The 27450-nt window shown below is 39.6% G+C and overlaps 1 protein-coding gene across 1 annotated transcript in view; it reads right to left on the bottom strand.

Annotated features, from left to right (window-relative positions):
• Nucleotides 1-26110, bottom strand: part of MEP1B (meprin A subunit beta) — a 33240-nt gene extending 7130 nt beyond the window's left edge. The window contains exons 1-11 of the mRNA XM_036245961.1: nucleotides 26059-26110; nucleotides 18413-18503; nucleotides 16775-16793; nucleotides 15873-15923; nucleotides 15746-15789; nucleotides 13120-13198; nucleotides 10703-10820; nucleotides 9807-9985; nucleotides 7690-7908; nucleotides 6364-6516; nucleotides 4807-5022 (exon numbers count right to left, since the gene is read on the bottom strand). Of these exons, the coding sequence (XP_036101854.1) occupies nucleotides 4807-5022; nucleotides 6364-6516; nucleotides 7690-7908; nucleotides 9807-9985; nucleotides 10703-10820; nucleotides 13120-13198; nucleotides 15746-15789; nucleotides 15873-15923; nucleotides 16775-16793; nucleotides 18413-18475 (1141 nt within the window). The 5' untranslated portion in view covers nucleotides 18476-18503; nucleotides 26059-26110. The remainder of the gene's footprint in view (nucleotides 1-4806; nucleotides 5023-6363; nucleotides 6517-7689; nucleotides 7909-9806; nucleotides 9986-10702; nucleotides 10821-13119; nucleotides 13199-15745; nucleotides 15790-15872; nucleotides 15924-16774; nucleotides 16794-18412; nucleotides 18504-26058) is intronic.
• Nucleotides 26111-27450: the final 1340 nt, after the last annotated feature.

The following is a 27450-nucleotide window of genomic DNA, read 5'->3' as shown; positions in this document are numbered from 1 at the left end:
AAATATTGCAGCTGCAAAAGCCCCACCTCACATCACCTGGAGAAAAGTGGGGTCCCAAGCCCATGCCAAGACCCCCAACCCAGGACCTGAAATCTGGTGAAACCCCCTTGGAGCCTCCCTTCAGGAGCTCTGGTGTGAGCTAGGAGAGCAGCTATACCATCTTGAGGGCTGAGGACTCGTGCTACCCCAATCGAAAGGGCAGATTGGATTTGCATTCCCAAATCCTGCAGCCCCATCCTGCTTAACTCATTTCCAAGGGGTGAAAGTCAATCACACTCATGAATGGGCCAACAACATCAGCTCCCAATTACAACAGGAGGGTTCATATAACTTACACAAGGGACATTTCTAGAGCATTCAGCTAAAGAGATCAAGGAGACTTCACCACTGAGTTCTACAGGACACTTACTACATAAGGCCACCCCATGAAGACTGGGAGTCATAGTAGTTCTATCTAACATACAGAAACAAACACAAAGAGACAACTAAAATGAGGTGACAAAGAAACAGAAAAGAAAAGGAAACATCTCCAGCAAAAGAACTAAATGAAATTGAAGCAAGCAATTAACCAGACACAGAGTTCAAAATAATGGTTACAAGGATGCTCAAAAAAATTAGAGAAAATTACAAGGAACTTAATGAAAACCACATCAACATGACAAAATAGAAACTCTGAACAAGAATGAAGAATAGTATATCCAACATCAAAAATACACTGGAAGGGCTGGACAAAGCAGAGGATTAAATCAGCAATTTGGAAGACAAGGTCAAAGAAAACACCCAAACAGAGCAACAACAACAACAACAACAAAAAACAAATTAAAAAGAATGAGATGGCACAACATAAAATGTAATAATATCTGTATCATAGTGGTACCAGAAGAAGAAAGTGAGCAAGTGATAGAGAACCTGTTTGAAGAAATAATCACAGAAAACTTCCCTAACCTGGTGAAAGGAAAAGTTACACAAATTCAGGAAGCACAAGACGAACCCAAAGAGACCCATGCCAAGACACATCATAATTAAAATGGCAGGGCTAAGACAAAGAGATAATCTTAAAAGCAACAAGAAAGAAACAGTTAATTACCTACAAGAGAGCCCCCATAAGGCTAACAGTGGATTTCTCAACAGAAACACTTCAGGCCAGAAGTGATTGGCATAAAGTATTCAAAGTAATCAAAAGCAAGAACCTGCAACCAAGACTGTTCTATCCAGCAAGGCTATCATTTAAAATTGAAGGCAAAATAAAGAGTTTCACATACACAAGAAAGCTAAAGGAATTCAGTACTACCAAACCAGCATTGCAAGAAATGCTAAAAGGACTGTTTTAAGAAGAAGAAGAAATATAGAGAGAAAGGAACTTAGGCATAAAGAAAAAAAGGGGTAGTAAATAAGTACATATCAAAAATAACCTTAAATGTAAATGGACTAAATGCTCCAATCAAAAGACATGGGGTAGCTGAATGGATAAGAAAACATGACCTATGTATATGCTATCAACACGAGACCCACCTCATAACAAAAGATTCACGCAGGTTGAAAGTGAAGGGATGGAAAAAAATATTCCATGCAAATGGAAATGGAAAATATAAAAGCAGAATACCTATATCTGACAAGACTTCAAAAATGAAGGCTCATACCTAACATAATAACAGCCATATATGACAAACCTACAGCCAACATCATACTCAGTGAGCAAAAACTAAAAGTATTTCCCTTAAGAACAGGAACAAGACAGAGATGTCTGCTTTCACCACTCTTATTCGACATAGCACTGGAAGTCTTAGCCACAGTGATCAGACAAGAAGAAAAAAATAAAAAGCATCGAATTTGGAAAGAAGAAAGTGAAACTGTCATTATTCTCAGATGGCATGATATTGTACATAGAAAAGCCTAAAGTCTCCATCAAAAAATCTAGATTTAATAAATCAATTTGGCAAAGTAGCAGGATACAAAATCAACATCCAGAAATTGATGGCATTTTTATACATCAATAATGAATTCAGAAAGAGAAACTGAAAAAACAATCCCATGTACCATTGCAACAAAAAAATTAGGATACCAAGGAATAAACTTAAACAAAGAGGTAAAAGACCTGTTCTCAGAAAACTACAGAATATTAAAAAAAGAGAGAGTGAGAAAGAAAAATATAAAAAAATGAAGCATATACCATTTTCATGGAATGGAAGAATCAACATCATTAAGTTGTGCATACTACCTAAAACAATCTATAGATTCAATGCAATCACTATTAAAATACCAATAACATATTTCACAGATCTAGAACAAATACTCCAAAAGTTTATATGGAACCTAAAACGACCCCAAATAAACACAGCAATCTTGAAAAAAAAGAACAAAGTGGGAGGGATCACAACGCCAGATATCAGGTTATACTACAAAGCCATTGTAATCAAAACAGCCTGGTACTGGCACAAGAACAGCCATATAGGTCTATGGAACAGAACAGAGAACCCAGAAATTGACCTAAGACAATATGCTCAATTAATATTTGACAAAGGAGGCAAGAACATACAATGAAATAAAGACAGTCCCTTCAACAAATGGTGTTGGGCCCTGGCCGGTTTGGCTCAGCGGTTAGAGCGTCGGCCTGCGGTCCTGAGAGACCCGGGTTCGGTTCCCGCTAAGGGCACGTACCTCGGTTGCAGTTTGTCCCCGGCCCTGGTTGGTTGTGCGGGTGGCAACCACTCGATGTGTCCCTTCACATCGATGTTTCTCTCTCTCTGTTCCTCTCTCTCCCTCCCACTCTACCTGAACAAAAAATGGAAAAATGTCCTCGGGTGAGGATTAAAAAAAATAAAAAAAATAATAAAAAATAAATAAAAAAAAAAATTTTAAAAAAAAACAAAAAACAAAAAAAAAAACAAATGGTGTTGGAAAAATTGGAAAGGTATGTGCAAAAAAATGAAACTAGATCACCAACTTACACTATACACAAGAATAAACTCAAAATGGATGAAAGACTTAAATGTAACTTGTGAAACCATAAAAATCCTAGAAGAAAAATTTTAGACATGACACACAGTAGAATGGTCACCAATACATTGCCTAGAGTGAGATTAACACAGGAAAAAAGGAATAAACAGGACTATATCGAACTAAAAAGCTTCTGCACAGCGAAAGAAACCAGCATCAAAATGAACAGGGAACCCACTGTATGGGAGAACATATTTGCCAATGATACATTGGATAAGGGGTTAATTTCCAAAATATATAAAGTACTCATACAACTCAACAAAATGAAGACAAACAATCCATTTTAAAAAATGAGCAGAGGACCTGAATAGACACATCTCCAAAGAGGACATAGAAATGGCCAAGAGACATATGAAAAAATGCTCACCTGGCAGATATGGCTCAGTGGTTGAGCGTTGACCCATGCACCAAGATGTTGCCAGTTCTATTCCTGGTATGGACACATGCCCAGGTTGTGGGCCCAATCCCCAATGGGGGGCATGCAAGAGATGGCCAATTGATGTTCCCTCTTATCTATGTTTCTAGCTCTCTCTTCTTCTACTCCCTCTCTCTCTCATTGATGTTTCTATCTTTCTCCCCCTCTCCCTTCTTCTCTCTCTAAAAACTCAATAAAAAACATTTATAAAAAAAAAAAAAAAGCTGTGGTACATTTACACAGAGAAATACTATGCAGCTGTAAAAAAGAAAGATATCTTACCCTTAGAGGCAACATAAAGGGACCTGGAGAGTATTGTGCTAAGCAAAATAAGCCAGTCAGAGAAAGACAACTATCACATGATCTCACTTATATGTTGAATTTAAAGAGCAAAATATATTGGTGAACAAAAGGGTAGATCCAGAGACATGGAAGTAGGGAACAGACTGACAAACCTCAGAAGGAAAGGGGGCAGGAAGAGATAAAGCAAAGAACTTATATGCACATATGCACAACGAATGGACATAGATAACAGTGTGGGGAAGGCAGGGTGGGGACGGGAGTGGGGAAGAGGAAAAAGGCGGGACATCTGTAACACTTTCAACAGTAAAGATAAATTAAAGGGAAAAAAAAAAAAAGAATAAACCAGCAATAGAAGAAAAAAAAATATGTGGAACAGACAGTAATGTAGTTGCCAGAACACAACCCCTCCTGCTCAGGGAAGCTTCTGAACCATCTGCTCTAATAGGTGATCGACATGACCTACCTCTCAGACCCTGATTGGAATGACACTGGGTGCCCAATCATGGTGTTGCCCTCCCTCCACAGAGCAATTGCTCCAGGAGTTCAGTTTAACTAGAGTCATAAAAATCAGAACCCTTCACTGGGATTTCTTTTTAAGCTAGAAGTTGGAAGACAAGTCCCCTTTGCAGTCTGATGGCACATTTGGTAAAATGTAAGCTGGGAGCTGAAACAGCCAAAGCACCAGTTTCATGGAAAAAAACCATCTAAGATAGCAGGGGAGGTCCCCATCCTTGTTCAGGGGCAGGTCCAGTCCTAGCTGAGACTAGTTCCTCCCCCATCCATTCCATAATTTAGTTACACTGAGCCAGTAACACTCCTCATCTTGCCTAAACTAGCTTCCATTGTATTTTTATTGCTTGCCAAGCACTGACCTCCTCAGTGTCAGACTGATCTACAGTTTCTTGAGTGTCATATATTACAGTAGACAGCCGACCCCATTTTAGCTTCCTTACCACACATAAAACAGGGAGGATCGAGTTCTATGTTGAAAAGTAACAAGCCCTTAGCCCCTACCCTGTTGTAGGTTGTGGCATTAAGTAGAGTTGTTTGCCTCACTCTGAACCCAAACAGCAAGAATGTCGACACTTTACCTTTTATTTCTTCCACCGGGATTAAAGTACCATTGTCCTTGCCTGCAGAATACTCCTTGATGTAAATGTTCAGGCGGTCATTTTCACTTCCACTGTTATATAAATAAAATTGTAAGCACTGGAATCCTCTTTTAGGGTACAGCGTTCTACTTTCCAGCATGGCGGTGGCCCCCACATTTACAGAGCTACTGTTGAAATGCATGAAGAAACCAGACCCTGTTACAAGGATAAAAGCAGAATTGAGAGAAAACAGATACTGGATATAATAATGCATGTCTTATGGACACTGCAGTCCCACTCACTTCCCACAGTATGCAGGACGCTGTGTTGGCTATTTAAATACGATTCTAGGAACAGGTTTATGAAAGAGACAACATCAGGCTACCTTTTCCTTATTGTAGACGTTAGTTTTCAAAAATGGAAAAAAGTGTCACCTACCAGATCTTGTCTCTCTCTCTCGCTCTCCTCCCTCCCTCCTTTTCTTCCCCCCTCCTCTGGCCTATGTAGGACCACTACCACTATCCAAATCTGCCCTTAAAAAGAAAAATATTTTTATTTAAATATACTTTACATATACCATTGTGAAAATTGAAAGTGCACGTGTTAATTTGATACATTTATATATTATATGATTGCCATTGTAACCATAACCAGCACCTCTATTGTATTACATAATAATTATTTCTTTTCAGTGGTTGGAATAATTAAGTTCTGGTCTCTTAACAAGTTTGGTGATTGTAATACAATATTGTTGTCCATATTTATTGTACTGTGCATTAGATCTCTAGGGTTTATTTACCACTCGTTGCAAGTTTGTACCCTTAAAAAACATCTGTCTACCCCCTCACCTCACCCCTCCCCACCCTGAAAAGGGAAAGCATCTCTTCACTTTGAGAGGCCTCACTCCCGGCCTAGGCCATCTGAGCGGTCAAGCAATGGCTCTGGGTTCTGAAGTCTACCTTTACATATTTGCTGCCAGAAATGAGCAAATAAATGAAAACTTGGTATTTGTAGCCTCCCCCACCCCTGCCCCAAGAAAAGGCCTATTTAATTCAAAACAAAATTATAATGGAAAATGAGACTTATCTGAATAAACTTAAATGAATTGTACTTTCTACCTTCATTTTAAGTATTTTTGTAGTAGGAGCATGTAACCACAACCAGCTGAAATTCTGGAGCTGACTAATCCACAGCCTAGTGCTGTTCACCAGAAAGTCTCTCGTATTCTGCAAGCTTTGAGAAAACAACCCCACTACCCCCGAGATAAAACTCTTTCAGGAGAGACATTCTCCTCCTGCGGTGGGTGCATAGACATTGAAGCAGAGGCTTCACAGAGCCCAGCTCAGACTCAGACAGTAAAGCAAACTCAGAGAACAGAGGCAAAGCAATTCACCATGTCCTTTTAAGGCACAGAACCGATTCCTTGGTAGCAAGCTAATGGGATATCATGTATAATTCTGATACAAGTTAGAGATAAAAGCCCAGTCTTTCATAGTATATGTTAAAGCTAAAACCATTGAGTGTAAGTAAAATCTCAAAGCAACACACTCCTGTTACCTGTGCACTGGCCCATGTTGGAGTGATCGCTCTCCGGCCCTCTGGGAACCTGTGAAACCCGCTGCCAGTCAGCATTATCACCTGAACTTTGAATCATACCACACACATTTTCCAGTTCAAAGTTGCATGAGTCCATAAAGCTCAAGGAAGAGGCTACAAAAGCAAAAAACAATTATTGACTCTCATGCAACATGATAATCTAAGCATAAAAACAGTTTATCACAGAAGTACTAGGAATGCCAGGATGGCATTTAAAGGAGATACCTCTTTTTTACAGCTGCATAATATTACATTGTGTAAATATACCATGGCCTTTGTGACAGCATGGATGGACCTGGAGAGCCTTCTGCTAAGCGAAATAAGCTAGTCAGAGGAAGACAAATACCATATGATCTCACTTACATGTGGAATCTAATGAACAAAATAAACTGATGAACAAAATAGATCCAGAGACATGGAACAGACGGACAAATCTCTGAGGGAAGGGGCATGAGGTGGGAAGAGATAAACCAAAGAATTATATGCATATAAGCATAACCAATGGACACAGACAATAGTGTGGTGAAGGCGTGGGGGGTGGGAGTGGGGTGGAGGGGGGTCAATTGGGGGAAAAAGGAAGGACATCTGTAATACTCTCAACAATAAAGATAAAAAAAAATTTTTAATTTTTTAAAAAGGAGACACCTTACTGATTCTGGGTGATGGTGGTTTGCCGACGTCTTGATATGTGCAGAACCAAGACATTGATCAACTCTGTAGATCTGAATGAACTGCCTGCCCCAAGGCTTTTTATTAAATTATCTAATTATAGAAACTTGAGTCTACATTCCTCTAGTTACTCAGATTATCAAACCACTGCCCAGATTATTTGATCCCATTTATATTATAACCATATGCCTCAATAGGACTGAAAAGAGTTTTGAATATCACATTTGAATTAGTGACAGTTTGAGAAACCTGTGTGGGTACGTTCCTTCAAGATCCTGTTTATTTTCACATCTGAAAGGCAGACTGTGTGAAAAGAAAAATACTGCTTCTACATTGTAGATTGGGATTTGGGTTTGGTCCCCAGTTCTGTCCCCAGCCCTGCGGAAGGCAACCAATCAATGCGTCTCTCTCACATCAATGTTTCTCTCTCTGTCTCTCTTTCTCTCACTCTGTCTGAAAAAAATGGAAAAATATCCTCAAGTGAAGATTAAAAAATAAAAAATCAAGCTTTTATAATTTCAGAAAACTCAGCAATGCTCAGCAAAATGGCACACAACATAATTTTTCCCCTGTGTAGCAGAGAGAAACAGAAGACATTTTAAAGCACCTATCACATACAGCAGTTATACAGTCGATTCAGCTTTAAGAGATCAGAGTCACTGAAATCCATTCGTTGGCCGATCACATCCATGAAGTCTGGGATTCTTGTTATAATTGTGGGCTCTGTTCCATTTCTGAATGCAGTTTTACTGTAGTGCATGACTGATGTGTAATCGTAGGGAACATTCAGAGAGTCTGAGACTTGGTCATCATAGGTGTTAAAATTGTGCTCTTTGCCTAAATGATAAACGAAAGAATATTAAATTACTTGATGTTCACAAAATTCAACTTATTTTACTCGGATGCTGTTAATGTAGACATGGAGACTGTAATGAAGAAAGTGCAACTTTTGCTACAATTAATCTACAGTGTTCTAAGGTTTCACACATCCTGTCTTAGAATGTAATATTCAAGCTTAGAATTGTGATACCAGCAGCTGTGCTGAACATATCTAAGTTTTCATTATAGCCCAAATTTAGATGTTAGCGTTGGGCCCAATGTTCTAAGAACTGCACATGGAAAAGAGGGTTCTAAAAGGTGTTGTTGAGCCTGGCCACTGTGGCTCAGTGGTGGAGTATCAGCCCATGCACCAAGAGGTCACTTGTTTGATTCCTGGTCAGGGCACATGCCCGGGTAGCAGGCTCAATCCCCAGTGGGGGCCTTGCAGGAGGCAGCCGATGATGTTTCTCTTTCATTGATGTTTCTATCTCTCTCCCCTTCTCACTTCCTTTCTCTCTAAACATCAATAAAAACATTTTTTTTTTAATTCTTGAAAAGCCGTTGAAACAGTCAGGGCCACTGGCAGGCAATGATGGGAGGGCGGAGCATCCACAGCAGAAGATGACAGTAAGAGGACTTTGGGAAATGTGGTGGGATGGGGCTGGGAATGATAATGTAGAATCATTAGAGAAGATTGACATAGTCAGGGGTTTTATGGTTACTGGAGTATGTGTAGTCGTTTTTAAAATGAATACATTTAGAGAAGATGTCAGGCTGTTTAATATCATACCAATGGGCAACTGATTGCAACTGGAAATCAAATGCTTTTGTGGCCACAATGAGGTAGATGTGATCTCCAAAGCACATAAATGTGTTGTCAAATTCGGGTAGAACTTTCTACCAAAAATAAGACATTGGGAATCCTAAAGAATGCAGCTATGGAGTAAAGCTAAACACTTCTCTTGCTGAAATCTTACAGTCTGCTGCTGTGCCTTCCAGTTGAGTTCAGGACACTGGGGGGAGGGAGCAGGGGGGAGGGGGGAGGAAGGAGCAAGAGCCATGATGCTGAGATTTTGATGTCAGGGGCTGCAATACGGAGTAGTCCTCACAGTGCCCCCATGACTGCAATGCTATCCCCTCCACCGTTCCTTACAGAGGCAGGACAGGTGGCAAACTAAGTGTCACTGTGAGAAAATGTGGAGGACATGAGCTCTAGTCAGACATGGTTATGAAGACCTTTCAGAATTGGAACACAAAGTCACAAAAGTTCAGGCCATCCAATGACTGCAGTGTTTCCCAGTGTGTGTTCCATGGAACAATAAACTCAAATACTCCACAAAAAGAAAATACAAAAAGACCATAACTAAGCCACTTTGGGAAATGCTCCTGTCTTGAGATTTACAATTTGTGTTCATCTAACAAAGACTGAACAGCACAGCAGTGCAAGTAACTGTTAGTTTAATTTCTTTTAACTTAGGTTTTCCCAAACTAATGTGACCACAGACTCCTTTTTACACAACACCCGTGAGCATGTTGATGAACAGCACTCCCTAAAACATGCTTTAGGAAACCAGTTTCTAAAATTATGTCCAGCTCAACAAAGCCGGGGACGGGGTGCGGGGGATGGGGATGAGGGTGTCAATGGGGTAAAAAAGGAGAAACATCTGTAACAAAAATAAAATTTTAAATAAATAAAATAAAATTATGTCCAGCTCAAATGTACTAGAATTCCAGGATATTGTTCCCAACAGCCTTCACCCACTTCAACTCATACTGGGTTAGAGCTAAATGAAGTAAGACATCAAAACACAGTTTTCGTTTTCCTATTATATACAGTTGGTGTAGATGGTAGGAGAGGGCACAATGCTTAGAATTCAGTCTTTAACTAAAAATCTAAGAAAACAAGAGAAATATACCTGACTGAATTCTGTCCCAAATTATGTTGACATAGTCATCGCGGTCAGAACGAGACTGCTCGTGCCAGAATCCCAGTGCGTGGAGGAACTCATGTTGAATCGTTGCTATTCTGTCACAATTTTCCCCAATGGAGAGTTCTTGTTTCCCAGCATGCCTGTTTCCCACTAAAGACCAGCAGCTTAGAGGAAAGTTTACAAGAGAAAGGGGAGAGGGTGTTACAATGATGCAGGTTGAGGTCTCAGGGCGAGATCCCTAATTCCTAATCTACTTATTTATCTGCCTGGGTCCTTCACAATGGAAGGATCTGAGCACAATTCACTTCTCTCATAACCCTGGTGAGTATATAAAATATTCCAGACTAGATGATCTTTGGAGAACTTGCCCTGACACCAAACATAACATAGGAGCAAGTCATCCCCAAGGCAGCCTCCTCCTGATTTTTCCTGGAAATTTCCAAGCCTTTCAGATAGTCCTTGCTATGCTGATGACCATTCATAACGGTTTTATAAGTATAACAACCACTCAGGATTGCTGAGCTCCAGCAAATAACACTGTCACCTTTTTAATTTAGGTAGTAAGAGTCATTAGGTTAAAATAAATGTAAATACACACATGCACACACACTCGTGTTTTATTTAAAGTGGGACATAAGGATTAGCTGAAGTTCACAAAATTGTGAGATGGATGCCATACAACCCCACCCTCTTTACCTAATAAAAAAATATCATTTTATGGCTAGAGAAACTAGATCCAGCTGTCTTTTCATCTCCAACAAACAGGAAAGAAAGCCCCCACTCTCCTTCAAGGTCAGGGCCTAGGGCAAGTGCTGTGATATTAATGTCCCGACCACAACATTTCTCATTGATACCGGTAGAAAACAAACTCTTCAACTTACCCACTGCCCTTGAACACTGATATATAGTTAGTTTCTCCAGTCCAAGGCTTGAAGTCAATGCATGTTTTTAGACGATAGCGTTCAAATGCATTGAGGATAACTCCCTTAGCATTCATTTCTGAAGGAAGAAAATAAACAAAAATATTTAGCTAATTAATATAAACAAATGTTAAATCCCTATGACATCTCATCAACATTATAATGAAATGATGTTGAACAAAACTACGTTATTCAAGGACCTACTGTATTATATGCAAATATTTGATTATTCTTCAGATCCCTTATTTCACCTCATATTTCTTTCTATACCAACTCCAAAAGGTTATTCTCCCAGGCTGAATTTCATCGTTGGCCATCTCACTCAATACAGTCTTCTTGGGTCATTCAATCGGATCCATTATCTATGGAGTATCTATGCAAGGCACTGTGAAAGATACTCATTCAGACCCATAGTTTCAACCTTTTCCCACATCCTAATAACTCCCAAATATTTCTCTATCTTGAATGACCAGGCTATCCACCCACGCTTCATATAATATCTCTCCCACCATAAGCCTGATGAATTTCAAATTCTGCATTCCAAAACCTAATTTCTACCACACTTCTCTATTCCACCCACTTCAAGATATATTTCTTATTCTTGTAAAAGGTACTATGATCCATCAAGTTGCATAAATCCTGGGCACTAGCATCTCTTTACCTGGACCTGCTAACTTGACCTCCTGCCTTTAATCACCAAAACTAGCTATTGCCTCCTAAATCTCTCTTAGATTTATTCATTCTTGTCTATCCTTACTAAAAGATCTTGGTTCAGCCCTGGCCGGTTTGGCTCAGCGGTTAGAGCGTCGGCCTGCGGTCCTGAGAGACCCGGGTTCGGTTCCCGCTAAGGGCACGTACCTCGGTTGCAGTTTGTCCCCGGCCCTGGTCGGTTGTGCGGGTGGCAGCCACTCGATGTGTTCCTTTCACATCGATGTTTCTCTCTCTCTCTCTGTTCCTCTCTTTCCCTCCCACTCTACCTGAACAAAAAATGAAAAAATGTCCTCGGGTGAGGATAAAAAAAAAAAAGAAAAAAAAAAAAAAAAAAAAGATCTTGGTTCAGAAAATCTTCAGTCCTTCCCTAAATATCTTCCCAGTCTACTAGCTGATCTCCCTACTTTCTTACTGCCCATTAATAATACATTTCTATACTGCAACCAAGATGATAACAATCTTCTTCCACATTAAAACTTTTAATGGCTCTGCATTACCATCAGCATACACATTAAGTTTTTTAATATGGGAAAGACTGTCCCAATCTGGATCCTGCCTACCTGCTTAACCTCGTTATCTCTTTACTTCCAACCTAAATTCCAGCTAAGGGTTTTTCCCCCTTCTCCATGCCTTTGCACCTCTGCCTGGGGCACCCTTCTTTAGAGGCACCTCAACTTGGAAAATGCTTCCAGTGTTGTCTTGGTGGATGAATAGCACTCCATGCAAATAATGAATGTCTATTGATGAACAGAATGCAAACTCAACTTCAGTCTACTTGTCCCCCACCCCCAGCACCTGTGTATTGGGTACAACTTAGACAACCTTCATACAGCCCCCCTGCATAGTGCCACCTGTTACTTATAGTTTATGCCTTTAAATGTAGGTTGCTCCCATAACTCTTTGAACATATAATTAATCATTATGTTTATTCCATTCTATCATAATTAGCTTTTGGTTTTTCTGAATCTCCACTGAAATGTGTGATCTTTAAGGAAAAGTTTCCCAAACAGCAGTTCCTAAACTGATGCTGGTCAGTGATATCATTTTCACTAGTCCATAAATAAAATGAGGACCATGTTTGAGTGGCCCTTTACAATTACATTTCTTCTATAGAAAAGCTGTCCTTAGTTGTGGATTCTATTCTTCTGACCTTTTATTATTAAAACACTTTATTTTATGAAAAGTGGAAGATAAAAGATGGTGGGTTCTTGTTGTTTAAGCTCCTGACTTGGCAAAATGAAATGTTGGTAAAGCAATGCAAATTTCTAGAGTTTTATTTGTTTGATTATTGTTTTTTACTCATATATGAATATGAACATATGGGAAACCACTGCTTTAAAATAAAGACTAGCTCCCTAATCTTTATGTCCCTAGAATGGAATATTCCTGCACAGAACAGGCATTCCATAAATGTTGGTTAAAGTAATTTCTTTATTGGTCAAAGCAAACAAATATTTCAGACAAAGTCAATTAGATTCTTTTTATTATTCATTTTGTTTATTTTTTTTTAAAGTAATTACAGTAACTATTTTTTTTTAAGTATCATAGGTACACAAAGCAACTAACAAAAGACTCTTAAAGACATAATTGCCTACCCTTGGAAATACTGTAATCATATTCTTTCAGGAACATATATCAGTTATGGATACACCAAGGTGTATACTAACCCAAGCTATCTTCTAGAACATATGGAATGGTATGAGGCCACCTATAGTTTTCTCCAATGATGGAATTTCTATCTTGCACCTGTCAAAAATAAATATGAAAGGGGTAATTAAACAAATCAGGTAAAAACTTAAGAAACAACAAATTGTTAATCTAGAAATAAATGAAGCTTTAAACTCTCCTAGCCAAGCCTTGGCTGGTTTGGCTCAGTGGTTAAAGTGTTGGCCCTCAGACCAAAGAGTCGTGGGTTTGATTCCAGTCAAGGGTACATACCTGGGATGCAAGTTAGATCCCCAGATCCGGTTGGAGTCATGCAGGAAGCAACCAATCGATGTGTCTCTCTCACATCCATGTTCCTCTCTCTCCTCCCTTCCACTTTCTCTAAAAATCAATGGAAAAATATCCTCGAGTGAGAATTAACAACAACAACAAAAAAGGTCTCCCGGCCAGCTTAAACAAACTGCCAGTGTGTGTGCACACATGTGCATGTGTTTGTACCTCTGCTTCTATCACATTAGAACAAAGTTTCTAGGAGGAAATTTCTATCACTAATTTTGCTGATAGAGTTGAAGAAGGAATCATGCAAAACCATGTAAAGAATGATTGTTATAAAACTGAACTATAAACATTGGTAATAAGGAAACCAGTTTCCTTACAAAAGCTTAAAGATATACAAGAAGGAAGCAATAGCAAAACCTCAATAATCTGATCTCACAGAGTCATAAAAAAAAAAAGTAACATGAGCTAGGGTAAAGTGTTTAAAACATTAAAAACGACTTGAAGTTTGTATAGTAAAGAACTAATTTCACTAATGTATCCATCCAGCAAAAAAATGAACACTTTTCTAGAGAATAGGGATTCACTGACAACAAAACTACCAAGGTCTTTACATTTGTGGAGCTAATATCTAATGAAAGAGACAAGTAATATATAAGAAAACAAATTAAATTTAAATGGGCTACATTCAATTGTAGTAGAGGAAATTTTAAAAAGGGAGGTGTGGATAAGAGTGAAGGGATGGGGGAGTACATTGGATAAAGTGGCCAGGACAGGACTCTTTGAGAGGATGATGTTTAAGGTGAAATAGGAGTGATAAAAAAGATCCAGAATTGAAAGGAACCATGGGAAGATCATTTCAGGCAGAGGAAACAGTAGTTGCTCTGCTTCTGATGTGGGGATATGCTTAGTACATTTTGAGGATGCTATGATGCCAGTAGCCTAATGAGGTAGGAGAGAAATGAGATGAGATAAGAGATGATAGGGAGGGGAGGGCAGAAGAGAAGAAATGAGAAGAGAAATAGGCAGGAGTTAAATTGTGTGAGGTCTTGAAGGCTATGTGTAAATTTGGATATTATCCTAAATGCAATAGGAAGCTACTGAAGAGTTTCAAGCCAGGAAATGAAATGATGTCATTGTCTATTTAAAAGATCACTTTGCTGTAACAGGGATGGAGTTTTCCCTTAGAGAAGGATAATATTTGAAATAGAAAGATAAATTAGGAGAAAAGTAGATTCTTTGAGGTATACATTGGAGATAGAAATGATAGAACTAGCAAATGGATTGGATGGTGGGTGAGAGAAAGGGAAGAAGCAAAGGTGACTCCTGGATTTTTTTACTTATTCCATAGCATGGGGTGAAGGTGTAGTGATAACGTCACCAAGAGAGAAGACTTTGTACAAAGCTTAGGAAAACCTCTACTTGACAACACTATTTTTAGCTGTCAGGATAGAAGTCACAAAATCTCTCTTATGATAAAAAGCCTGATTCATTGAAGATGTCTATAAATTCAGTTTAACTTTGCTTCAACTAGATTGAATCAGTGAGGTTCTATTTAAAAATGAAAACGTCGCCCAGCTGGTGTGGCTCAGTGGTTGAGCATTGATCCATGCACCAAGAGGTTGCTGGTTCAATTCCTGATCAGGGCACATGCCCAGGTTGTGGGCCAAATCCCCAGTGGGAGACATGCAGGAGGTGGCCAATCAATGTTCTCTCTCATCAGTGTTTCTATCTCTCTCTCCCTCTCCCTTCCTCCCTCTAAAATCAATAAAGAAATAAATAATTAAATAAAATAAAAATGAAAACATCTTATTGTTCCAGTAATGAAAATAAAAAAGATCAGTAAGACCAAGGCATCCATGGTGAGTGATGGTGGTTTTAACCACATATATCTGAGTAATAGTTCATGAAGACACTATTATATGAGTTCCTTACAGTACAATGTATTCATTGAATAAATGTGTCACCATAGTCCTGGCAGGTTTGGCTCAGTGGTTGGAGCGTTGGCCCGTGGACCAATGAGTCACGGGTTCGATTCTGGTCAAGGGCACATACCTCTGTTGCGGTTCGTCCCCGGACCTGGTTGGGTCATGCGGGAGGCAACCAGTCGGTGTGGATCTATCACATCGAGGTTTCTTTCTGTCTCTCTCTTTCCCTCCCTTCCACTCTATCTAATGATAAACAGAACAATATTCTCAGATAAGGAATAAAAAAAAAAAAAAAATGTGTCACCATAATTCTGTGTGCTAGGAGATAATTGGGCTTAACTAAGCCCATGCTTTCCAATCATCAGATATTCTGTATTTTAACTTCCAGTGATTAATAGAAGATTCTTGCATTGCTTCAACTCACTTCATCAAGCCTGATGTCTCCCTCAAAAAGATCCAGTCCCAAATCTAAGAGGAAAGATCAAGATTCATGTTAGCAAACTTGTTCAAACTCCCCACTAAATAAAAAATGTGAAAAAAAGTCTACAAACCTTCATTGATATCAAATATATCCCGATCGATTCCACCATCTACATCTTTAACTAAAATAACAACAACAAAAAAACACATTGAACATTATGTTTATAAAAGAAAATCTTTATTAATTATTGAATTAGAAGTGAGCAAGAATCTTTTGCCTCAGCTAAGTAACTACTAGGTTCTGAATTAATACATATACATTGATTGGTTGGTTGGTTGGTTGGTTGGTTGGTTGGTTGGTTGGTTGATTGATTGATTGACTGATCAAGAGCCTCTCATGAGCCAGGCTTGTGGCTATGGAGCTTTTACATATATGCTCTTGTCCTATTCATGTCCCTTGAATGCCAATGACTTCAGGAATAAGAACTTCATTACTCCATATAATATTAAACTTAATTTGGGAGACTAAGATAGATGAATAGATTAAATAGAAAACAAATGTTTAAATTTAGTCAAACCAGTCCAATCTATCCATATGTATATCCTTTGCAATAGCATACCTTGGAACACTCAAACAAAATTCTTAATTTTAATTTTAACTTATCTTTTAAATCACAAAGGGGCAAATAATATGGCCAAATCTCTAGTGTGCAACTAAATAAATAGGATATTCATCTAATTTAACACAAAATAGCAAACATATTAGTAGTAAGCATTTATGGATATCTGTGTGTTAGTCACTGTGTTTGGTCTTTCTTACTCCATCATCTGTTTTTCTGCTGGGTTTGTAGAACTCTGAAACAGGAACAATCAAAGGTTTCTCAAATCAAGAGAAGCCAGTGTTTGATCAAAGTTCAATGCAATTATGCATGTACCTAGCATTAAATGTGTCCTAAGTTCTTCTGTCCTTTGTTCTATTATACACATAACTTCCTTTTAATAAAACTTAGAGCAAATCTCAAACTATACTCACCAAAATTTTCTGGAGTTGGCTGGGAAACAAACACATAAAAGAATATATTATTATGATGCCCATGATATATATTCTCTTCTTGGTTCCAATTTATATCTAACCATTTGGGGTGGGGGTTCCACTAATATTATGGATTACTTTCTGATGAAGTTTGAGATAACTTTCTAACCAAAAGGACTTCCCATTTCATACAAAAAAATAAAACTTTCTGTTATATAAATTTGAAAGTAAAAGGAGTAAGAAATCAACTTCACAGATTGAAGAGAAGGCAGAACATAGGACTCCAACCTCTGAAATGTGTTTACTTTTATCATAATTTTCCAAAGGATTCATGGAGCAGTGTTTGAAAAGCCTAAAAATGTGTTCTCAACATTGAAATATTATTGTAATTTATAATAGTCCTCTAAAAAGAAATTTTATTGAAGGCCTCATTAATAATAATTTGTTTTCATTTTTCACTCAAGATGCTGCCTTCAAAGACAATACTAAATGTTTAAGAAAGAAGTCGATGAGTATACATAATATTGTTACTGACAAAAAAACACAAAAAACTTCTGAAGATAGAAGTAACCAAATGAAACCCAGACTACATCAGTTGAAAAATTAAGTAAACCTGAGAAATGTCTTAGTGTACTCTAGTAAAAACTCATGGGACTGATAGACAGTAGATCTGGGTTATATTCCTGATTCCACCAGCTAAAAGAAAGTCAGTTCACCTTCCTGATACTCAGACTGTCTGTAAAATATGGTCAACATCTGCTTTCCATGGGTATTTTGAGAGTTATATGATGTCATGTAAAAGCAAATGTCACACAAATGTAAGGTAAAATTTTTTGTAAATACAATTTACATATCTAAATTCTAGACCATGTAGAACATTCTGCAAGCAGTGGACACGAACTAGTTGGATGAACACCATCCTTGTTGACAGTAACAAGCACCATGGTTGTCTCACACTTTAGCCACACATACAAAGAAATGCCAGTCATTTCTACTAAAGCAAGTTATGAGTATTTTTTCATAGTTACAGTTTTAATGTTATCAAGTGGTTTCTGTTGTTCTCAGTGCTGTAGTTCCTGTTCACAGAATATCAGCATAATATAAGACCTGTTACTCTACAGTCACAACTAGAGGTTTGCCCCCAAGTATTTGGAACTTCATTTATAACCTTGGGTTGGTGTGTGGTACACACACTATCTGTCCATTAGAAGGATTGGTCTCAGTTCATGAAGAAGCAAAAGAGAAGCCCCATGCTACAAAACGTCATAAGTATTTACTGTGCCTATGACAATCACCATGCACTCCATCCATGCCACGTTACTGTCACAGCAATATGATGTCATTCGGCAATAAAATGCAATGATTTTCAAATTTCACATTTTTCATCTTATCAAAAGAAAACTTGTTACACGACAATGAAGTGGAAAGAAAAGCATAATTTTATGTCAATGTCTTTGACTCTCTCTGGTGGGGCTCCATTTCACTCCCCGAACCCAGCCTGCCCTCCACAAGAAAACTCTCATTTCATTAACACTTCAAAACCCATAAAAAAACAAAAAATGAACAATTTTTTTCTTTAGTAATAGATATCAATGGCTCCCAATTTTTCTAGTTGTTTTTCATATATTGTTTTCTTACCAAGCCAGAAACCAGGAGGAAAGAGGCAGAGAACAGAAACCAAGGCCGAATCCACGAGTCCATGCTGGCATTTCCAGTTGAAAGCTACGAACTATGAAATTCAGAATAGCATTTAGTTTAAAAGGCAAACATCATAACTTATAGCCTTTGACCTCAGTGATCCATCTTGCAGGTCAGCTCCCTGCATAATAATACCTCCAATCAAGGAGTTAAAGTCCAGTATCTTTAACACAGCTCTGTGGGGTTGGTTGGTTGGTTTTCATGTGTGTGTGTGTGTGTGTGTGTGTGTGTGTGTGTGAACATTCAATAGTCAAGTGCCTGGCTGAGACCAGTTATGAAATAGGTTCTCAATGTATACATACTGATCCTCAAAACTAAAAATGCTGATGGAGCAAAAGAAAATGTAAAATTAATTTTTAATCTCGGTCTTTCAAATAGTAAACATTTGTGAAGCTCCTCCTGCTCATTTAGCCTTGTGCTGCTTTAATATCCCCAGTTATGTCCACAGCTTTTTATCATTCATTCATTTAATAAAAATTTACTGAGTTACAAAATCCATTGATGTGCTAGAAATCTGGCATTTTTTGCGATCCAGCGAAACAGTAGCAAAATAGCAACATATTTCACTCCTGAAAATTCCCATCAAGCAAACTCAGGTGGGTTTTAGGGTAAAAAGGCTAGGAGTAGTTACTGGTTTTCTAATAAATGAACAATTCCCACTCCATCTCTCAATTCTGTCTCACTTTTTTCTTCTTTTCTTGGGATAACTTTCTCTTAGGAACAACCTACTCTCTAACTTAGTTCCTAGTTTCATTCTCAGCTTACTTTTGGGGAAGGTTAATTTTTTTTTTTTTATCCTCACCCGAGGACACCTTTGCATTTATCTTCAGATAGAACAGGAGGGAGAGAGAAACATCGATGTGAGAGAGACACATCAAGTGGTTACCACCCACATGACCCCGGTCCCCACCGGGGCCAGGGACAAACTGCAACCAAGGTACATGCCCTTAGCGGGAACTGAACCCGGGGCTCTCTGGTCCGCGGGCCAATGCTCTAACCGCTGAGCCAAACAGGCCAGGGCTAATTTTTTTTTTTAATACCACTTTTTCCCCACAGTATTTCTTCCCTAGTTGAGACTGCCCTTTGTCTTATTCTGTGCTAAGAGAAAGAATTTAAAAAGACATGTAGTATAGACTTCTGGTCAAGTTGGTGGCATAGGTAAACACGGTATCACCTCCTCCCACAACCACATCAAAATTACAACTAAACTACCAAACAACCATCATTCAGAACCATCTGAAATCAAGCTGAATGGAAGTCCTACAACTACGAAATTAAAGCAGCAGCCACACTGAGACTGGTAGGAGGGGCGGAGGCGAGGACCAGCTGGTCCCACACCCACGTGTGGCGGATAAAAATCAGGAGGACACCTCAGCAGGGAAGGTCCTTCCTGAGAAGTGAGGGGTCTCCATCTGACACCAGGCTCCCAGCTCAGGGTTCCAGTTCCAGGAAGAGAATCCCCATAACTTCTGGCTATAAAACCAGTGGGAATTGAGGCTGCGGTATTCCCAGGCAATTCCTCTTAAAGGGCCCGCCCACGGACTTACTTGGTCTTGCTCCTTCTGGGCTCCAGCACTGGGGAGGCAGCTTGAAAGGAACCAAAGACATAGGGGAAGAACTGAGTTGTTTGGCATCGGGGCCAGAGCTGGAGAGGCAGCTTTCTCCTGGACAGACGTGCTGGCAGGGGCCGTTGTTCCTTTGGTGAGCTCGTATCCCAAGGGGCCAGCTGATGGCTGCCATATCTGGGACTCTAGCAACCTGGCTCACACTGTTGGCCCTGCCCTGGTGATTCCCTGAGGCCCTGCCCCACCCAAATTCCAGGCCCACCCAAGCTGTTTCCAATGTCTTTATCATAAAAATGGCCTGCCTTGGATCCTGCTTCAGATTTTCCTAAAATCTCTCAAACAAGCAGCATCTGGTCTCAGCCAGCCCCATACCTCTCATTAAGTGGCCCCAGGCCTGGCACTAGAAGCAGCCAGCTTGGCTTTTCTTGGGCACCTACAAGCCCAGCACAAGAAGCAGCCATCTGCAGATCACTTTGTAGCTTATGCCAGGTGGCCCCGGATTGAACACAGGCAGTGTCTGACCTGGCCCCAGAGCCAGCACACTCAGTGGACATCTTCAGACCACATTGAAGCACCACCACCCAACCACCTCCACAAGTGACACACTCTAGGAATGGACTCAGTGAGTACCAGAGCCCTGATGAAGCCAATCTTGCTCTGGGTGATGGGCCCCTACATAGCTGATCCTCCAAGGGAGTCAGAGGCCAGTGGTCAGTGGGCACAGCCAGTCCTTGCAGCAGATCAGCCTGAGTAAATCCCCCCCATTAATGTGCCAACAGCAATCAAGACTCAATTACAACAGAAGGGTGTACAGTCCACACTAGGGGTGAACCTTGAGGGCCCTGCTGGGGTGACCAGGGAGGCTGTGCCACTGGACCCTATAAAACACCTACAACAGTTGGCCACCCTATGAAGCCTAGGAGACATTGCAACCCTACCTAATACATAGAAACAAACACAGGGAAGAAGCCAAAATGAGGAGACAAAGAAACATGTCCTGAATGAAAGAAAAAAGCAAATTCCAGGAAAAGAACTAAACGAAATGAAGATAAGTAATCTAACAGATGCAGAGTTCAAAACACTGGTTATAAAGATGCTCAAGGAACTTAGTGAGACCTTCAAGGAACTTAGTAGGAACTTCAAGGAACTTAGTGAGAATTTCAAGAAACTTAGTGAGAACATCAACAACATAAAAAAGGGCCAGTCAGAAATGAAGGGTGCACTACCTGAAATAAAAATAATTTACAGGGAATCAATTTAGAGTAGGTAAAGCCAAGAAGCAAACTGTCGATTTGGAATATAAGGAAGCAAAAAACACCCAATCAGAACAGCAAAAAGAAAAATTAATCCAAAAAATTTAGGACAGTTTAAGGAGCCTCTGAAACAACTTCAGGCATACCAACATTGACATCATAGGAGTGACAGAAGGAGAAGAGAGAAAGCAAGAAATTGAAAACCTATTTTAAAACATAATGACAGAAAACGTCCCTAACTTGGTGAAGGAAACAGATATACAAGTCCAGGAAGCACAGAGAGTCCCAAACAAGATGAACCCAAAGAGGTCCACCCAAGACACATCATCATCAAAATGCAAAAGGTTAAAGACAAAGAGAGAGTCTGTTTTGTTTTATTTATCCTCACCCGAGGACATTTTTGCATTTATCTTCAGATAGAGCGGGAGGTAGAGAGGGAGGTAAAGAGAGAGAAACATCGATGTGAGCCAGGGACAAACTGCAACCAAGGTACATGTCCTTAGCGGGAACCGAACCTGGGTCCCTCTGATCCGTGGGCCGACGCTCTAACTGCTGAGCCAAACCGTCCAGGGCCAAAGAGAGAATCTTAAAAGCAGCAAGAGAAAAGCAGTTTGCTACCTATAAGGGAGTTCCCATTAGACTGTCAGCTGATTTCTCAAAAAACACTTTGCAGGCCAGAAGGGAGTGGCAAGAGATATTCAAAGTGATGAAAAACAACAACCTACAACCAAGATTATTCTATCCTGCAAAGCTATCATTTAGAATCAATGAACATATAAAGAGTTTCCCAGGCAAGAAAAAGCTAAAGGAGTTCACCACCACCAAACCAGTATTATATGAAATGTTAAAGTATTATATGAAATCTTGAAGAAGAAGAACAAAAATATGAACAATAAAATGGCAATAAATACATATCTATCAACAATTGAATCTACAAACAAAATGAGCAAGCAGAACAGAAACAGACTCATAGATACAGAGAACTTTTTGTTGCTTACCAGATGGGTGGGGGCTGGGGGCCTGGGTGTAAAAGATGAAGGAATTAAGAAGTACAAATTAGTTGTTAGACTGATGAACCTCAAAGGAAAGATGGATGGGAGGGTGGGAAGAAATAAACCAAAGAACTTCTATGCATATATGCATAACCAATGGACATAGACGATAGTGTGGGGAAGGCAGGAGGGGGGACGAGATTGGGGAGGAGGGGGTCAATGGGGAAAAAAGGGAGGACATCTGTGATACATTCAACAATACAATAAAGATAAATTTAAAGAAAAAAAAGACCCGTGTATAGACAAAGAACATGGAAGTATAGACAAAGAACAAAGACTACAAGCAAGTCATTCCCACCCTCTGAGAGTTAAAAGGGAGTATTAAAAGCATTAACTATAGAGCAATTCTTCACTTGCTCCCTGGGATCCCCAAGATAGTTTATAGGACCCAAAACCCAATAAACCTATTTCCTAGCTAGAGTTACAAGGAAACAACAACACAGAAGAAAGCAGATCATGGGAGGAGGACACAAAGTCCTGGGAGGCCAAAGAGTGGAACACAAGTATCAGAGCAGGCCACCGGGCCCAAAGGGCACACGGTGAGCAATAAGAAAGCCTCCATAGCAGGCTCCACAGAATGACCACCAAGAGCCAGACAGAGTCATAGATGTTTCAGGGGATTCTTGTGGGGATATATGATGGAAATCAGAGGAGGCCCTCCCAGTGCCTTGGGCTATTAAGCTCAGGTGGAAGCGTAAGGGTAAAAGAAGGGAATTCTGAATTGGCTGCAATTAAATGTTTCCCACCTATGTGGTGGGAGACCCAAAACAATAATTATGGTTACAGAAAAATAAAGGTATTTATTATGCACATCTGTTTCTGAGAGCTGAGATGTGTAACGGAGACACCTGGCTGCATTCTACATGTTGGGACAGGCAGCTCATATCCAAAGTTGGGAAATTGGAAGAAACAGTTCCTAGGACTGTTAGAATCTGTTTTAATCCCTAATTACAGCACATGGACAAAGCCTCACTAGGAATGTCAAAGATGGTCATTGAGGCATGGCTGAAATCCAACTCTAAAACTGTGTTTTGACTACAATTAATGGATATCTTTTACATTTCCTTCTGTCTGGAGTTGTCAGTGAAGCTCTCTAATGCAGAGGCTACACGTAGCTGGTTTCATATACCTCCAGCTCCCCTCACTTGTATCCTGCCCCTGGGAAGCCTTTCCAAGCCTCATTAGGACATGTGGAGTCTGATCCCAGGAAACTGTCTCTGCCTCCAGTTGCTGATCCTTCTCTGATCTTCATTTCTCCCAGGTAATATCAGAAACAGGAATCCCATGCTTGAGATTCTGGGACTTGTGGATTGTTCTGAAAGCTCCTGAAACCATCAGAAAAACATACTTCTTTTAGGAATGTGATTCTCAAAATCCCCATGGGAAATGAGTACATTCTAGACCCGAGGGTAGCTGATCGTGAATGTAAAATGCTTTCTAACAGTAAATAGTACAGAGATTGCAACAAAAGATGCAGAAGACTCCTTCATCTGATTCTCCTACCTCCCCTGAAAAAAGTTTTGTTAGTTACTTCATGAGTTTCCCAATACTAGCTTTTAATGAAATTTTACAAACACTTATAACACATTGGAGAGGTACATATATTTGAATTTCAATTAAATTAAATGTATCTAGAAAAAAAAAAAGGGGGTATGAGGACTAAAGAAGCCCCTGGATAAGAACACGAAGTCAATAGGGGTCCAGACACTTAAAGAACAGAGAAGCTCATAAGACATCTTCATCCCCTAGGACTGAGCAGGCTAAATCACATTCTTCACACAGCTCTTCCAAGCCCCTCCCCAGAATTACTATCTCTTACCCCATTTTTCAAATATGTGACTTCATGAGTCAGTGTTCTCCAGAGAAGCAGAATCAATAAGATGTATATACAGTTAGATAAATTTATTTTCAGGAATTGACGTATTTGATGTAATTGTGGAGGCTGGCAAGTCCAAAATCTGCAGGGTAGGCTGGCAGGCTGAAAACCCAGAGAAAAGTTGATGCTGCACCCCAGCCAGTGTGGCTCAGTGAACTGAGTGTCATCCCGTGGACTGAGAGGTCCTGGTTCGATTCTTGGCAAAGACACATGCCTGGGTTGCAAGCTCGATCCCCAATAGGAGGTGTGCAGGAGGCAGCCTATTGATGTTTCTCTCTCACATCAATGTTTCTATCTTTCTCTCCCTTCTGCTCTCTCTAAAAAAAATCAATAAAAACATTTTAAAAAGGAAGAAAAAAAAAGTTGATGTTGCAGCTTGAGTCCAAAGGCAGTCCTCTTCTGGGGATCTCTGTCTTTTGCCTCGTAAGGCCTTCAACTGATTAGGTGAGGCCCACCCACATTTAAAAAGATAATCTGCTTTACTTAAAGTCTACTGACTTAAATATTGATCTCATCTAAAAAATACCTTTATGATAAAATTTAGACTTCTGTTTGACCAAATATCTGGATACTGTGGCCTAACAAAGTTGGCACATAACCATCACAGTTACCTTTTTGCTTCTCTCTTTTTTTTAATCCTCACCCGAGGACACTTTTCTATTTATCTTCAGATAGAGTGGGAGAGAGGGAGAGTAGAGAGAGAGAAACATCGACATGAGAGGGACACATCAACTAGTTGCCTTCCACATGACCCTGACCAGGGCCGGGGATGAACCGCAACCGAGGTGCATGCCCTTGACCGAAATCGAACCCTTGACTCATTGGTCCACAGGCCGACGCTCTAACCACTGAGAAAATCATCCAGGGCTTGCTTCTTTTTTTTATTTGTCAGATTCTTTATGATCATCTATTTACGGGATAGTTACTGGTCACACTGGAGATGGCTATTGTTACCAATACCATTGGCTTGACCGTCAGCCACACCCCTGACTGAAGGCAAAGATGCTCTCTATATATTATACTTTATAATAAGCATGAAAGACAATAGTCATATCTTTCATACTAGGAAAATATAAAAGGACCAGGAGTAACCCTTCAGATTTCAAGAAGCCAGTAGGTTGAGGCAGTGAGAAACAATTCTATTCCTACATAGGATAATCCTACTTCAAATTCCTTTTATATGGGGAGTTCTTATACTAAGACTCAGCCCACAAAAGAACAGTGGGAAGAAACTGCTGCAGCATGATGAGATGAAACTCTTCCTCTCACCACAACAAAAGGCTCATCAGGTGGCTTGTCAAGTTTGGCTCCCCTGATGTAGCTCAGCTGGCTTGGTGCCATTAAGAATTCACCCTAAGCAAGAACAGGTCCTGAGCTGGCATCCATTGGCTCGGAGGTGGAAATAGTGACATCTGAGGTTGCTCCTAAATTGATACCTGTATGTCTACTTCACAGGACTGATCAAGAGTTTTATCTCCCGCCTAGCTGGTATGGCTCAGTGGTTAAGTGTCGACCCATGCACCAAGAGGTTGCTGGTTCAATTCCCAGTTACGGCAAATGCTCAGGTTGTGGGCCCGATCCCCAGTGGGGGGGCATGCAGGAGGTGGCCAATCAATGTTCTCTCTCATCGATGTTTTTATCTCCCTCTCTCTCTGCCTTCCTCTCTCTCTAAAATCAATAAAGAAATAAAAAAGTTTTATCTCCCTCAAACTCGAGTCCAGTTCACTGCCCCTGAAGCTCAGGCCTGCAAACAGCTGGAACAAGGGATTAATCACTCCTCTGTGCTTTGGTTGCACTTACGTACAGCACTCATTACTTGGGATTGTAGTTACAGGCATACCTCAGAGATATTGCGGGTTTGGTTCCAGACCACCGCAATAAAGCAAGTCGTTATCCTTTAGCTGGTGGAGGGTCTTGCCTTCAATTTGTAAAAATGCACAACATCTGTGAAAAGCATTAGAGCCAAGCACAAAAAAAAAAAAAAAAAAAAAAAAAAATGAGGTACAGTATGACTATGCTTTATAAACTTACCTCTCCTGAGTAACTAACTAGAAACCAATCTCTGAAACATGTAACTCCAGTACCTGGCACCTACTAGGCATTTGGTAAACATTTGGTGAAAGAAATGGGAATGAACTATTGAAAATCAATGTCTGCCTATGAATTGCTTTCACATCCTACTTCTCTAGGCACAGAAATTGTTATTGGCACAGAGGCCAATGACATCAGATGTTTTTGTCCTACATTTTTTTTTTTTTTTGAAATCACACATTTATTTTTTTTTTTTAGAATAGCTTTATTTTTATTTTATTTTTCAATTGCAGTTTACACTCAATATTATTTTGTATTAGTTTCAGGTATACAGTATAGTGGTTAGACAATCATATTTTTACAAAGTGATCACTCCAATATTTCAAGTACCCACCTGGCACCACACAGAGTTATTACAATATTATTGACTATATTCCTGTCCTACATTTTTGTTTGCAAGAACTAATATTTCTCACTGAGAAGTAATGCAAGACTTTGTTGTGATACATTAGTATGTACATATCATTGCTTCACAACTGGTGGGACAAATCAGACTTACGTGCAAAATACTTCTGGGGTGTGGAATTATGTGTGCCCATACTAACATGATTTAAAAAGTCATTATTAATATGAATATATTCAGTAGTCTTGGTGCTATACATTTTCAAGAAAATTTCTGCCAAATACTTAATAACCATGGTCTGCCTGTCAGTTGTTCTTTACATAAATATGGTGTCCCATGAAAATAAAAAACAGCTAGTCCAGCTCACATCTTAAGCAATCACATTAGTGCTTTTCCTCGAAAATATGTAAGTTGAGAGTATCGGTGGACATTTGAGTCAGCTAAAGTGATGCTGTCATAGGCCCCTTATACAGTAATCCCCCCTTATTCACTTTTCAAGGGTATAGTTACTTACAGTCAACTATGGTCCAAAAATATTAAATGAAAAAATTCCAGAAATAAACAATTCCTAAGTTTCAAATTGTGTGCTATGCTTAGTAGCATGATGAAATCTCACATCATCCCACTCCATCCCACCCAGGACATGAATCATCTCTTTGTCCAGTAAACCCACCTGTATATACTACCTATCTATTTGTCACCTATTAGCCATCTTGGTACCAACTATAACAGTATTGCAGTGCTTGTGTTCAAGTAACTCTTATTTTACTTAATAATGGCCCCAAGCCCGGCCAGTAT

This window comes from Molossus molossus, unplaced genomic scaffold (genome assembly GCF_014108415.1).
Source record: "Molossus molossus isolate mMolMol1 unplaced genomic scaffold, mMolMol1.p scaffold_m16_p_6, whole genome shotgun sequence".
Taxonomy (NCBI): domain Eukaryota; kingdom Metazoa; phylum Chordata; class Mammalia; order Chiroptera; family Molossidae; genus Molossus; species Molossus molossus.
Note: the sequence above shows the minus strand (reverse complement) of the source record. Positions and strands in the feature narration are given on the sequence as shown.